This window comes from Calliphora vicina, chromosome 2, assembly GCF_958450345.1.
Source record: "Calliphora vicina chromosome 2, idCalVici1.1, whole genome shotgun sequence".
NCBI classification, from domain to species: Eukaryota; Metazoa; Arthropoda; class Insecta; order Diptera; family Calliphoridae; genus Calliphora; species Calliphora vicina.
Window position 1 is genome coordinate 76,459,150 of NC_088781.1, and position 15,872 is coordinate 76,475,021.

Below are 15,872 nucleotides of genomic sequence, written 5' to 3' on the forward strand. Positions count from 1 at the left end.
AGTCCAGTCCTAGGACATCAAAATTGGAACCAAATCCAAAACAGGCGAAGCAAAATCCGGTAAGTCAAAATCGTTTTGCAATTCTTGACAATCATGAAAGTAAGGAAAAACCCGCAAAGCCTGTAAAAGACTATAAGCCACCTCTTCTATATTTGCGCGAACCTACTACAAATGTTTTGGTGAACAAATTGTCCCAACTTGTAGGTAAGGAGAATTTCCACGTGGTCTCTCTGCGTAAAGGAAATATTCAAGAGACAAAGGTACAAACTTATTCGGAAAAAAATTTCAGAATGATTGTTGATAATTTCGATTCCGAGAAAAGAAACTATTATAAATATCAACTGAAAAGTGCAAAAAGTTTGATAGTAGTCATCAAAGGTATAGATAGTTCTGAGCCAACTGATGATATTAAAAAGGCGCTAGAGTCTGAAGGCTTTGAAGTGAAGTCCATTCACAACATAATAAATAAGAATAAAATTCCTCAACCAATTTTTAGAGTTCAACTCTTCTCAATTAAAGAAAAAGGGTGACACTCATCCAATATACGGTTTAAGATATCTTCTTAATCATAAAATAATTGTAGAAGAACCAATTAAGCGCAAAGGTCCACCTCAGTGCCTTAATTGCCAAGAGTTCGGTCACACCCGAACATTCTGCAAATTACCTTTTGTATGCGTAATATGTGGAGATATTCATAAAAGTCAAGAATGTCCCCACTCAAAAACAGATAATATAAGAAAATGTAGTAACTGTGGTCAAAATCACACAGCAAACTCTAAAAAACTATCTTATCTTAATATTTAGTTGCTCTACCTTTGTTTTTCATCTAAAATATTTCCTTATTTTAGATGAACGGAAAACTGTGAACGATTTAAGTTTGTATTGAGATAGCTCCTAGGCTTTATTCGAAGTGCAAGAACAAACCCTTACGGTTATGAGTGTATATCGTTAAAGCACACTGATTTTCTATACTGGAAAATGTTTTTTGATCTGCTTCTTTCAAAGAAAATAAAATTAAGCCCGATGCGGTCTGCAATTTTTGATTCAACCGTTTTTTTTTTTTTTCAGTTTCTTTTTTCTTTATTGAATCTTTCTTATTAGAAATTTACAAATAAGTATTCAAATCTTAACCTAAACTAAAACTAAAGTTGTTATTGCCGCTGCAATATCCAACATGAGTGCTCGTTAAATGATTATCTGGCCAGATCCAGTGTTTCCAATCGCCTCAGTCGTCTATGACCCTCAAATGACAGCAACTCCCTGGCGAGGGGGTTTGGATGATACATTAGTTTTGAAATGTATTTTAGACTGGAGAGTTTGATCTCCTCGCGTATTATGGGGACATTGAGATCCCTATGGATATTACTATTGCGAATGTACCATGGGGCACCTGTTATTGTCCTTAACAGTGCTGACTGCTTTCTTTGCAATTTTTCAACGTTAGATGAGGAGGCTGTTCCCCATAGCTGAATGCCGTATAGCCATATCGGTTTTATAATTGTTTTGTACAAAAGCACTTTGTATTCCAAGTCTAGAGCAGACCGTGGGCCAATTAACCAGTACAGTTGGATTGACTTTAATTTTATTTGCGTAACCTTGGCTTCAATATGGTGGGACCATGTTAAACGGCATTTTTCCAAATCGCCGATGTGAGACTGGAATTGTTCAGAAGCTATTACGGGGTTTTCATGTGTACTTAAAAAAGCGGTATCATCCGCAAATGTAGATGTGTGAGTCAGTGCGCTCGTGGGCATATCTGCAGTATATAAAATATATAGGAACGGCCCTAGAATACTTCCCTGTGGTACATCAGCGGATATTTTTCGACGTGTTGAGATCACATCCTTTGATCTGATTTGGAAAGATCTTTCTTGTATATAATTTTTAAGCAGTTTATGTACGTTCGCAGGTAGTAATCTAGTAATTTTGTGTATTAGTCCATCGTGCCAGACTTTATCGAAGGCTTGAGATATGTCAATAAATAATGCGGAACAATACTGCTTGCTCTCGAAGGTTTTCCGAATAAGTGTAGTTATCCGATGTACCTGTTCGATAGTACTATGTTTCCTTCTGAAACCAAATTGATGGTCAGGAATAATGCAATTTTCGTCAAGGTGCACTATAAGTCTCTCAAGTAACAACTTTTCAAAAAGTTTTGAGAATATTGACAATAGGCTAATGGGACGGTATGATGTCACTTGAGTGACATCTTTTCCCGGTTTCGGTATCATAACTATATCAGATATTTTCCATGAGGATGGGAAATATCCAATACGTAGTATTGAGTTAAATATGAACAAAATAATTCTCAGTGCTGAGTTTGGCAGATTACTTATCATCGTGGTAGTAATTTTATCTATACCAGGTGATTTTCCAGCCTTAAGACCTTTGAGCGTCGTCCTCACGGCAGAGAACCGGAATTTTAGTGGGGCTGGCACCACATTATTTATGACATTATCTCTAATATATGAATTTGTATCATTTGGGGTAAATACATTCTCCAAGTGATTGGCAAATGCTTCGATTTTTTCTGAAGTATTTTTTGCCCATTCTCCGTTCTGAAGGCGTATGGGCGACTCATATACAATAGGACATTGAATATTTTTCATAGCTTTCCAGAGACTATATTCTGTGTTCTTAGTAGGGTCTAAGTTTCTAAGATAATTTCTCAGGTTAGATTCTTTATTAATCTTTAAGGCGACGTGAAGTCTTCTTTGGCACTGATTAAGTTTAGCCGTTACGTTCGGAGATCGCGATTGTTGCCATTGACGTCTGAGTGTTCTCTTTTCTTTGATAAGGGACTCAATGTTTTTCGGACATTTTGAATGTCTGTAATTCCCCAGGGTGACTGGGGGCGTGGACACTTTAACGGCGTTTGTTAAAATGTCTGTAAATATATCGACAGCGGATTGTATCTCATACTCATTTTTCAATGAGATGTTTTGTGGCAAGTGTGAGCTAACATACATTTTATACTTTAACCAGTTCGTTTTCTTGTTAGGGAAACAAGAGTAAGAGTTTTCCAATTTACTTGGAACTGCTAATAACGTTAAAACTGTAGGCGAGTGGTCTGACGAGAGGTCCAGCGAAGGGATCACTGAAATAAATTCTCGTTTTATATTCTTGATTACAGCGAAGTCAATTAGATTTGGAATCTTATTGAGGTCTGTAGGCCAATAAGTAGGTTGGCCACTAGATATGGCATCTAGTCTGTTAGACGATATTGCTTCTAACAGTTGCCTCCCTCTAGGAGTAATAAGGCGAGATCCCCAAAATGTATGTTTTGCATTGTAATCACCAGCTGCTATAAATCTTTGACCTAGAGTCCTAAAATATTCGAGAAACTGCTGTCGATTAATATTATACCTAGGAGGACAAATAGATGTGGCCTGGATGTGATCCGTTTTATATTCTGGCATTGGGAAATGCCTAATATTTAAAATTTGGTAGGCTGTGGTAGTTTTTGGTAGTTTTTAATCAGAAATTTGGTAGGAAAAATATTTTATGAGTGGCAACGCTGACTGTGGTCAAAATCACACCGCAAACTACCGTGGATGCCCAGTATTCCTACGCATACAGGAATCAACGAAGGCAAGAAGACCTTTATATGTTCAATATACGGCTTCTAACTTTCCAAGCCTTCCTGATGCTTCTAGTGCTCAATATAGAAGTATCATAAAAAACAATAATCAAAACAAATCGTATGCCCATACGACAAATGAGGGTTCAGTTACCCAAATGAAAACAAACACTGGTGCTTCTAGTGCTCAATATAGAGGCATCATAAATGATAATTATCAAAACAGTTACCCAAATAAAAAGAAGCAATGGAAATAATACCCCATTATTTTCATATGCACATGCATTAAAAGAGGGTGTACCAGTACCCGACACTAACTCTCAAAGCTCTATTGAGAATCTAATTCAAACCATGAACAGTTTCATGGCGAACATGCAACATATGTTTCAACAATTGATGCAGAATCAAAGCATGCTCATGCAGATCCTGCTAAATAAAATATGAATTCTCTAAGAATTTGTTTTTGGAATGCTAACGACCTTAGCCAACATAAGAATGAAGTACAACAATTTCTCCACCTTCAGCGAAGGGATCACTGAAATAAATTCTCGTTTTATATTCTTGATTACAGCGAAGTCAATTAGATTTGGAATCTTATTGAGGTCTGTAGGCCAATAAGTAGGTTGGCCACTAGATATGGCATCTAGTCTGTTAGACGATATTGCTTCTAACAGTTGCCTCCCTCTAGGAGTAATAAGGCGAGATCCCCAAAATGTATGTTTTGCATTGTAATCACCAGCTGCTATAAATCTTTGACCTAGAGTCCTAAAATATTCGAGAAACTGCTGTCGATTAATATTATACCTAGGAGGACAATATATTGAAGATATTGTAACTCTACCATCAGGTATATTTATAGATGTGGCCTGGATGTGATCCGTTTTATATTCTGGCATTGGGAAATGCCTAATATCCTTTCCCACTAATATAGCTGTTCCACCACAAGCTCTACCACTTGGATGTTTTGTATCATAAGTATAATATCCGTTAATTCTGAAACAGTTCTTTATGGTAAAGTGTGTTTCAGAAACGAGTAGTACATCAATTTCCTGAAGGTGGAGAAATTGTTGTACTTCATTCTTATGTTGGCTAAGGTCGTTAGCATTCCAAAAACAAATTCTTAGAGAATTCATATTTTATTTAGCAGGATCTGCATGAGCATGCTTTGATTCTGCATCAATTGTTGAAACATATGTTGCATGTTCGCCATGAAACTGTTCATGGTTTGAATTAGATTCTCAATAGAGCTTTGAGAGTTAGTGTCGGGTACTGGTACACCCTCTTTTAATGCATGTGCATATGAAAATAATGGGGTATTATTTCCATTGCTTCTTTTTATTTGGGTAACTGTTTTGATAATTATCATTTATGATGCCTCTATATTGAGCACTAGAAGCACCAGTGTTTGTTTTCATTTGGGTAACTGAACCCTCATTTGTCGTATGGGCATACGATTTGTTTTGATTATTGTTTTTTATGATACTTCTATATTGAGCACTAGAAGCATCAGGAAGGCTTGGAAAGTTAGAAGCCGTATATTGAACATATAAAGGTCTTCTTGCCTTCGTTGATTCCTGTATGCGTAGGAATACTGGGCATCCACGGTAGTTTGCGGTGTGATTTTGACCACAGTCAGCGTTGCCACTCATAAAATATTTTTCCTACCAAATTTCTGATTAAAAACTACCAAAAACTACCACAGCCTACCAAATTTTAAATATTTGAGAAATTCTATTTGGATTCGTTTCAAAATTAATAGTTAAATTAAAATAATATGCTGTTATTACATTACCCAGAGGATGAATATTAATTTAATAACACTACAATCATAAATATGTCACACCTTAAAATTGAGTGTGAATCGTTTCATTATTCACCATAGCTCCCATATAGGCCCCACACCTAAAAATTACTTTAACTTCTAAAAGTGTTGGTATCCCGACAGAATTCAACACAAATTAGTTTCATACAGAAATAAATTACGCGTCTTAATTTCATGGCGATCGGTACATAATTGGTCATAGCTTCTTCTCAAAATCACCCACGAAAATAAATTGTTGAAATTTTAAAAGAAAAATGTATTTGCTAGCACAGGCTATTACTTATTACTTCTTTTAACATGACTACGCACAATTTAAATAATATTTGTTATAATTTGGAAGATTTAGAATATGTAAATTAAATTTTTCAAGAAATCTTGAAGCAGCAGAACAAAAAATTATAAGAAAATAAAAGTATTGCGAGCCCTTTGGCATTTTTTGAACTAAACTCTACGAAATACGTACACATTTACCTGACTAAACTAAAAATTTAAGATAATTCTGTCTTCATATTAAATTTTTCATAAATAATTTTATTATTTTGGAGTAACATAGTTTTTTTGTTATGATTTTTATTATTTTGTTCTTAAAAATTCTTATTCAAAAACCTACCAAAATACGACAAAAATCGGAACAAACCAACCAAAAGTCAATTTATTAACTTAAAACTACCAATTTTGGTCCAATTGGACCAATACCTTTGACAGTTACTACATTTTCTTATATTATCTGTTTTTGAGTGGGGGCATTCTTGACTTTTATGAATATCTCCACATCTTACACATACAGAAGGTAATTTGCAGAATGTTCGGGTGTGACCGAACTCTTGGCAATTAAGGCACTGAGGTGGACTTTTGCGCTTAATTGGTTCTTCTACAATTATTTTACGATTAAGAAGATATCTTAAACCGTATATTGGATGAGTGTCACCCTTTTTCTTTAATTGAGAAGAGTTGAAAGTGATTTCAACTCTAAAAATTGGTTGAGGAATTTTATTCTTATTTATTATGTTGTGAATGGACTTCACTTCAAAGCCTTCAGACTCTAGCGCCCTTTTAATATCATCAGTTGGCTCAGAACTATCTATACCTTTGATGACTACTGTCAAACCTTTTGCACTTTTCAGTTGATATGTATAATAGTTTCTTTTCTCGGAATCGAAATTATCAACAATCATTCTGAAATTTTTTTCCGAATAAGTTTGTACCTTTGTCTCTTGAATATTTCCTTTACGTAGAGAGACCACGTGGAAATTCTCCTTACCTACAAGTTGGGACAATTTGTTCATCAAAACATTTGTAGTAGGTTCGCGCAAATATAGAGGAGGTGGCTTATAGTCTTTTACAGGCTTTGCGGGTTTTTCCTTACTTTCTTGATTGTCAAGAATTGCAAAACGATTTTGACTTACCGGATTTTTCTTCGCCTGTTTTGGATTTGGTTCCAATTTTGATGTCCTAGGACTGGACTTGCGTTTAGTTATAGTGATGTAACGGTCCATTCCTGTTAGGATTTTTCACGTATTTTTCACTATACTTCGAGTATTTTTTGGTATGGCACCAGTATTTTTTTTTAATGTAAAACTCGATTGATTTTGCTTATCATTACCGGTTTTTATAGAGTTAATATTTTCATTACTACTATTTGTGACATTGATCACAGTAGCATTACTATTTTCAGCAACCATTTGAGTTGTTGTTTGTTTTTCTATAATTTCTTTTATGTTGTCTTCTACACAATTGTTTTGTTTTGGCACACTAGAGAGTGGAGATCTCTCGTTTGTTGTCGTTCTTACACTTAAATAATTTTTGTGATATTTTGGATCATATGTCCCCTGCTGCGGGTAGTCACCTTGAGTCTTCGGGCACGGTGCAGGGGCTTAAGCATCCTAAGGATGTGATCTAAGAACTACCCTCCCCATACCTCACAGCGTCTGTCCTCTATGTTAAGAGCGGCTGTGGGGTAAATGACCATCTTCGGTCGCCTAGCGATCACGACCTCAACTTGGTAGCGCCTGTTCCCTTAGTTAGGGCGGCTACCAATTTCCTCTGTCTGCATTTTCTGATGTCGGTCCAGGACTGTGGTTTGGGTTACCTAGGCAACATAACCGTACCTTCTAGCGTCTGTTCCCTATGTTAAGGGCGGCTGGAAATTACAATCTGGTTCTGTCAGTCCGAATGTTTTTGGTGAAAACTCAAATCCAGGATGCGTCTGTCTCACATTGAGCGGCATCCTGGTCTGCGTCTGACTCCAGTGGAGCGGCAGTGTCTTTTTCTTACCTATGGTAGAGGTATAAACTGCCAAAACCCCCCCCCATGAAATGTCAGTTTCTAACGACGGCCCTATGTCCTTGGTCGAGGGTGCTAAAATCTCCAAGGGTAACGTGAGTACTCAGGCGGAAGCCACAGGTCTGAGTGCCACTGGAGCTACTGTGACTGCGACGAATCAGACGAATACCCCGGGTCTGGTAGTCGGTGATGCTACTGGGGTAAACAAAACGAATAGTTTTTTGACTAGACAGGAAAGAGTGACTATGGACGACAGCGACGACAACCTCTCAGGTCTGAAAGGGTTAAACCTTTATGAGAGTGATGAGGAGGACTTACTCATGGTGTCCTCCGAGCCGCTAAAAGCGAATGAAGACGTACATCCGGAGGCCCATGACCCTGCAAAGGGAGACACAGAACAGAAAAACAGGAAACAGGACTCAGAACAGGACGAACGGAAAAGGTTGGCGGGCTACAAACGCTCTCTCCGGTATGTCAGGACGTTGGACTCACGAGATCCCGCGTCTTTGACCACCAGGGAAAAGCGTTTGCGGCGTAAACATACCTACCACATACAGAAGTATGAGGCCATGCTAAATACTACTGTTGTGGAGGTAAGGCCAGCCAAGACTAAGACCGAACACGATCATCGTCTCGGAGGATCTTGACGTACGCCCATCTACATCAAAGAGGGCCACGTCGGGGCCAAAGAGAGGTGATGACCAATGCGGCACGACGAAGTCTGCTAGCACAACACCCAAGGTGCTGTCCGCAATCTCCTCTACTCGAGGAACCGCGATGGCTTCCAAAGGTACAGCAAGCAGGCCTAGTATTAAGCGGCAAAGGTCAGGTGAAACGCAGGTGTCTGAGGGTAAGCGGCTGAAACCATCAACTAGCTTAACATCAGCACCTGAGCTACAAGTAGCCATCATAGATCGTAGTCAACCTGATGGGAAAATGACTACGGACAGATGGCTGCTTCTGGAGGAGAAGATCTTGCGGGCACTAGTGGACGAACTCGCATGCAGTGAGGATGATTCCTTCACTGCATTCGATGGCGCCAAATGGTTAAAGGGTGTCAAGATCATCGGGTGCGGTAACGAGAAGGCCCTAGGCTTTCTCAGTAACTGTATCCGAGGAGTTGGCGAACTCTGGCCCAACGCAAGAATCGAAATCGTCCCACTGGATCAAGTACCTTTTCGTACGACGGTGAGAGTGTGGGTCCCTCCTCCCCTTTTGGAGGACGAAGCCACGCTAACACTTATAAAGCGTCAGAATAAGGAACTTGGTACAGAGGACTGGACGATTGAACGAGGGCGCTCTAGGGACAAAGGAGAAGGCAAGGATCTCTGGATCAAAATTGGTTCAGAATCCCTCCGACTCCTGCGTTCTTCGCAAGGCGTCATCAAATACGGGCTAAACCAACTCCGGTTGATCTTGCCCGCGGTGAAGCGCAATGATGAACCCAAGCGGCCTGAGAGTGGTACAGATTAATCTGCACCACTCCGAAGCAGCATCGGACGATTTGCTGCGCTTCATGGAGAAACTATGTGCTCCTTTCTCCGAACCCTGAAGGTAAAGTAAGGAGCTGTATTTTGGTCAGGAAAGACATTAAGGTTTTCCTTCTATCTAATTACAGTTCTGGTGATTTAACGGTAGTTGCACTAGAGCGACAAGGGTTACCAACCCTAATCATATCATCTGCGTACCTACCATACGACGAAGCTAATCCGCCCTCACGTGCCGTACGCACACTTGTAGACTGGTGTAACACAAGCGGCCATGATCTCATCATAGGATGTGATGCTAATGCCCATCATACTCTGTGGGGGAGCTCGGATATAAATGACAGGGGTGAGTGTTTACTTCAATACCTTCTATCTACTAACCTAAGTGTTTGCAATAGGGGTAATATACCAACGTTCTTCAATAGGATCAGGGAGCAGGTCATTGATATTACTTTGGTAGGGAACACTGACTCAGTTAGAATTCTTGATTGGAGAGTTTCACTCGAGTGCTCATTCTCCGATCACCACAGGATAGTGTTTACGATACAGCTTACACTGGATAGGGAAAAACCCTTTAGAAATCCTAGGAAAACCGACTGGGTCAAATTCTGTAATCTTAGTGACACCATACCACATCCAGCAATGGATAGATTAAATGGTACACGGGACTTGGACGACTCGGTGGATTTTCTATCCAGGTCATTAAGGGAAGCCTACTATGCTTCGTGTAGGGAGCGGCAGGGACCTAGGAAATTCCGGCAACCATGGTGGAATCCTAGACTAATGCAGCTAAGAAAGGAATGTAGAAAACTTTTTAATAAGGCGAAGAGGGATCAAGACTTGTTAAGCTGGGACGATTATCGTCAAAGCTTCAACACTTTCAAGAGGGAAACCAGACGGGCAAAGAGGGAATCTTGGGAGCGTTTCTGTGGGGAACTGGAGAATACCACGGAGGCATCGCGTCTACGAAAGGTACTATCCAAGGATCCTGGTACGCCTGGATTCCTGATGAAACCGGATGGTAACTTTACTGAAAGTAGTATCGAAACCTTGGAACTGCTAATGGAGACACACTTTCCGGGTTGCAGGGATGATGAAAATGAGGTATCCGCTTCGGAGCATCTTGCAGCTTCTCAAATCCACATAAGTGAATTAGTTAGATCCATTGTTAGCGTGGAGAAAATCTCGTGGGCGGTGTCATCTTTCAAGCCCTATAAATCACCAGGGCCAGATGGCATATTCCCAGCGTTACTCCAAAAATCGATTTCAACCATCATGCCATGGCTTATAATGATATTTAGGTACAGCCTGGAAACAGGATACATCCCTAAAGAATGGAGAGAGGTTACAGTGGTATTTATCCCCAAAGCGGGAAAGGTAAACCACAGTACCGCAAAGGACTATAGACCGATCAGTCTGTCATCGTTTTTATTGAAAACACTGGAAAGATTGGTCGATATCCACGTCAGGAACATCCTCTCCCCTGATAATTTCTGTAGGGCACAGCACGCATACCTTAAAGGCAGGTCGGTGGAGACAGCCTTGCATGACGTTGTCGGAACTATAGAGGAGACACTTGACAAGAAGGAATATGTTATGGCATCTTTCTTGGATATAGAGGGTGCGTTTAATAATGTGAACATATCCGCAATAGTTGATGCACTGGGTGACTTATGTGTTGATCAGCGGATAAGGAATTGGACAGAAAATATGCTTAGGAGCAGGGCCATTAACTCTAATATGGGTATTGGTAGGACAAGGAAAGTTGTGACAAGAGGCACACCACAAGGTGGGGTCATCTCTCCACTTCTGTGGAATCTTGTCGTAAATAAAATCCTTTTCAGGCTCAGTAGGATAGGTACCAAAGTAGTCGCATATGCTGACGACGTTGTGCTTCTTATTCAAGGGAAGTTTCTTCCCACAATAAGTGAACTCATGGAATCAGCGCTCAGCGTTCTGCTATCATGGGCCAAGGAAAACGGTTTGGGTGTTAACCCTGCCAAAACCGAACTGGTTCTTTTCACCAGGAGATATAAAACTCCAGAATTTAAACCTCCACGACTGGATGGTACTTTTCTGAAGTTTTCAAGCGAAGCCAAATATCTTGGCGTAATTTTGGACTCTAAGCTCTCGTGGAAACGTAATGCTGAGAGTCGAATGAAGAAGGCATTATGTGCCTTCTATATATGCAAGAAAACCTTTGGGAAGAGATGGGGTCTTAAACCATACATTGTACACTGGATGTACACCGCGGTCATAAGACCTATTTTGACCTATGGGGCTCTTGTTTGGTGGAGAGTGGTGGACACTAAGACTCACCTCTCTATTCTAAACAAGGTACAAAGATTAGCGTGTCTTGCAATTACTGGCTCTATGAATTCCACACCTCAGGCCAGTCTAGAGACGATGCTAAATATAACTCCCCTTGATATATATATCAAATGCATTTCTGCTAAGTCTGCTCTACGACTCAAACAGTCGAGCGGACTGAAGCACGATCGTATTGGTCATGGCACCATCCTACAAAAGATAGGCAGGCCAATCATAGGGAGGGAAACGGATTATATAATACCCACACCGAATTTTGATAGAACATTTAGGATCAGAATACCGACAAGGGATGATTGGGCCGCGAACTCTGTCCTAAGAGATGACGTGATCTCAATCTATACTGATGGTTCAAAGACAGAAAGAGGCACGGGCTCGGGAATCTTCTCAGATGAGCTGGACCTTTTGATGTCTCTTCGATTACCCGATACCTGCACGGTTTTCCAGGCAGAGATTTATGCTATTGATACAGCCGCGAGAAGAATCCGGGAACTGAATCTCAAAAATTCGACCATACATATCTACTTGGACAGCCTGGCATCAATTAAGGCTCTTAACTCCAACGTGATTAGGTCGAAATGTCTTCTCAATTGTATCAAATCACTGGCACAACTGACACAACATCACGTGGAGTTGATATGGGTTCCAGGACATGCGGGCATCCGGGGAAATGAAGTATCTGATGAGTGCGCAACCAACGGGTCGTCCCTGGACGTATCTCTTGCGCAAAGGGATATTCACACTCCCTTGGTGACAGTATCAAAATTGATAGATGAATGGGCTTTGAGCGAGACGGAACTCAGGTGGTCAAATATCATCACTTGTAGAATATCCAGAATGCTCTGGCCCAATCTGACAGAGGATAGAACTAAGACTCTTTTGTCTCTTAGTAGGAATTCGATTAGACTTCTCACGGGTATAATTACTGGGCACTGCATGATTGGACATATGTCGGAACGTATGGGTTACCCACGTTATGGCTATTGTAGAAGTTGTTTAGATGTAGAGGAGGAGGAATCGGTACAGCACCTTCTATGTGAATGCCCAGCCTTACAAGAGCATAGACTACTACATCTTGGTAGAGCTCTTTTCCATGATCTGGACTGTCTCAGGGATGTGTCACTAGTGAATATGATTGGGTTTATTAGAAGTACCGGCTGGTTCCCATAGGGACCACAGAAATCACATAATAGACGAAACTAGGGAGGGAAACTATTCTCACTTTATGTGTGACATTTTCAGCATAAGGGAATAGTACTTCTAAGGGTACCACAATGGGCCGCAAGGCCTCCGAGTGAACTCGCTAACTTGCGAGCAACCCACGTAACCTAACCTAACCTAACCTTGGATCATATGTATTATTATTGTTGTATGGAGAGCTCACAACAATGTATGCATTATTTCCATTGCTGCAGAGCCTCCTTTCACTTGTTGGAGAGTAAGAGAAACTCATACACAAACACACAAACACTACACTATTTATTTAGGGTTTTATTTATGTTGTTGTTTTTTTTTATTACTTTAGCTTTGTTTTTTTTTCTGATTGTTAATATTTGCATTAACAAACAGTTTTTCTATTTTTTTTTTGGCTGTTTAAATCAATATTTAAATATATTTATAAGTATTTAATAAGCGTCCATTCGCTGTTACTTATCTTTGTATATATATTTTTTTTGTATTTATCTTCACAATTATTTTATTTATTTGTGAGAGCGATGTAAAACACGTCTATCCACTGTAAACGGCAGAGAATGTGTATAAGTGCTTGGTCAAGAGCCTTCCGAAGTATACATATTTTTTAACTAAATTTTAAATTTATGCAAAATTTTCTCAAATCGCATAGCTGCTTTCAAAAAATTAATACCTCTTTTATAAGGTTGCATGTCACAGTGTCCATTGACATAATGTCCATGGACATAATGACACTCCAACTGCATAAGCGTAGCTAGACTATTACTCTGGGGTGGGCAAGTGCACTTCCCAAATAGTAAAAATAAAACTAAAATCATAGAGAAACATAGAACGAAAACTAGAAACAAAAATCAAACAAAAAAATTACTAAAAATAATCACACATACGAGTGTAGTTTTTGTTTTCACATAGTTTTTTCTACTAATACATTCTCACCACATATGTTTCTGACAACTGAGTTAGGTCTTTGATAGGAGAGTTTTCGCTCTATGTCTATTCTATATGACTAAAATATCACAAAAATTGAGTTTGCTAACATAACTACTTCATTTTCCATATTTAAAACTGCTAATTTATTTTATAAAATATTTTTATAATTTTTTATTATATTTAAATGGGATTTTTTTTAGTTTTCCTCTTGATCTAAACTGTTATTTGTTCCTTATTATATTAGTTAGACAAAATACTATTTTTGAGTTGAAAAGATTTATTTATATCTAAACTCTCTATATTTAAAAATGTAATATTGTATACATATATATATACGCCTTTGTACATATATTATTATAAATAAAGAATTGAATTGAAAAAAAAACTGTTAAATTTGAAAATCTTTCCTGAAGCATTACACTACGTAGCCATTGTTTTATTCTACGCATAGCTGAGAAACTTCTTTCGCAACTAGCAGAACTGATAGTAAGGCTTATTGCCTCTTGTAAAAGTATGTAAATGCTTGGAGAGATATTCTTGTCAATTTTGGATTTTATCATATCAACTATCATGCAAAACATGTAATTAATAATGAATTCATCGGCGCCATCCAAATCTAATTTAAAGAAATTGTTAACAGCTTTAGGTAATGGAATGTTTTGGAATCGGTATTCGATATTAAAAATTATGCTATCTATTACTGGATTATATATATTTAACTTCCAATAATCAACTGAAGGAATAGAATCCGGCAAATCCAGATTTTAGCTTTTACCTAATGTTGAAATCTTCAAGATCACTTTTAATTACTGACTTACAATTTTTATATCTACAACTCCATCTAGTTGTGCAAAGGCTGTTTATCTATATATATAAAAGAGTAACTTTACTGACTGACTGAATGAATGACTGACTGACCGGTTCCTCCCTCCCCAAAACGATCCGATAAGAAGGGATTTTTGGAAATTCGACGTTTAGGGGGTAAAAAAGGGTAAAAACGGGTAAATTCGGTAACCTTATATCTTCAAAACTAATAAAGATACAAAAAAACTTAAAATAGCATGTTACTCCATTTAATAAATAAGCTGACAGGTATTTCGTACTTTTTGGAAATTCGAAACTTTTAGGGGAGAAAACGAGTATAAACTGTATTTTGGTACTTTTTTTGCACCCTATGTATCTTATAAACCAATAAACATAGAAACAAATTTTAAATCGTATTCTTTAATTATCAAAAAATAAAAAATATAAGTTTGGTACTTTTTGGAAATTCGAACCCTTAAGGAATAAAAATTGTGTTTATTTTTGGTACTTTTTCATAAAATATGTTTTTCTAAAATTTGACATAGACATACGAATATTTTATTATGAGCTCCCACCACGATACAGAAATTTATTTGAATAAAATTTTACCAAAGCAATGGGGATAAAAAAGGTACCAAAAAGGGGATAAAATCGGGAAAATACATTTTATTGAAATTATTAAGCCAATTTTGATAATTTTTTAACATTGGTTCCTGGATTCGTACAAAAATTACCTAACTGGGTGTTATTTGGAACTCGAGTGCCAAGGTGTTGGTACTTTTTTTAAAACATATTTTTTCTTGGGCACATTAACACAGATTTTAATATTTTGAGACATGTCTGTAGCATAAACAATTTTGGCAAAATATAATATTTTTAAAGTTCGAACTTGATTGTTTCAAGGAAGAAAGGGGAAATTGGTACTTTTCTCCTAATGGTACTTTTTTTAATATTTTAAATTATTTCACTTATCGACATTAAAGTTAGCTGATATGTATCTGAGTGAAGTTTGTGTTAGGAATAGGGTACAATATTTAGGTACCAAAATGTGAGAACTGAACTATAGGCACTTTTTTATTCATCTAATGGTACTTTTTGAATTTTATATGACAATGGACTTAGAAACATGAAATTAATATATGGTTCTAAGTGAGTGTGAATTTTAGGGGGAGACTTTTTGGTACTTTTTCTTTATTCTAATGGTACTTTTTTTGAATTTTCTATAACAATGAACATAGAAACATAATATTTAGCATATATGGTCTTAAGTGAGTGAGAATTCTAGAGATAGACTTTTTGGTACTTTTTCTTTATTCGACTTTTTGTAATTTCTTCACCAATTAACCTAAAACCATGAAATTAAGCTTATATGGGAGTGAGTGGGAAACCACAAGTGGGGGCTTTTTGGTACTTTTTATATATTCTAATGGTCTATGGTCCCAAGTGA

The 15,872-nt window shown here is 38.0% G+C and overlaps 2 protein-coding genes across 2 annotated transcripts in view; one reads left to right on the plus strand and one right to left on the minus strand.

The window, feature by feature from the left end:
• Positions 1 to 15,872, minus strand: part of Nipped-B (Nipped-B cohesin loading factor) — a 401,322-nt gene that overhangs the window by 217,234 nt on the left and 168,216 nt on the right. The window lies entirely within an intron of this gene.
• LOC135951019 (uncharacterized) lies at positions 8,442 to 9,193 on the plus strand. The gene has a single exon (XM_065500569.1). It carries the CDS (start codon positions 8,463 to 8,465, stop codon positions 9,156 to 9,158), a length of 696 nt encoding a protein of 231 aa, XP_065356641.1. The 5' UTR covers positions 8,442 to 8,462; the 3' UTR covers positions 9,159 to 9,193.

What these genes read in the sequence shown, in the direction of transcription:
- LOC135951019 (XM_065500569.1), top strand. Translation starts at nt 8,463, where the DNA reads ATGGCTTCCAAAGGTACAGCAAGCAGGCCTAGTATTAAGCGGCAAAGG.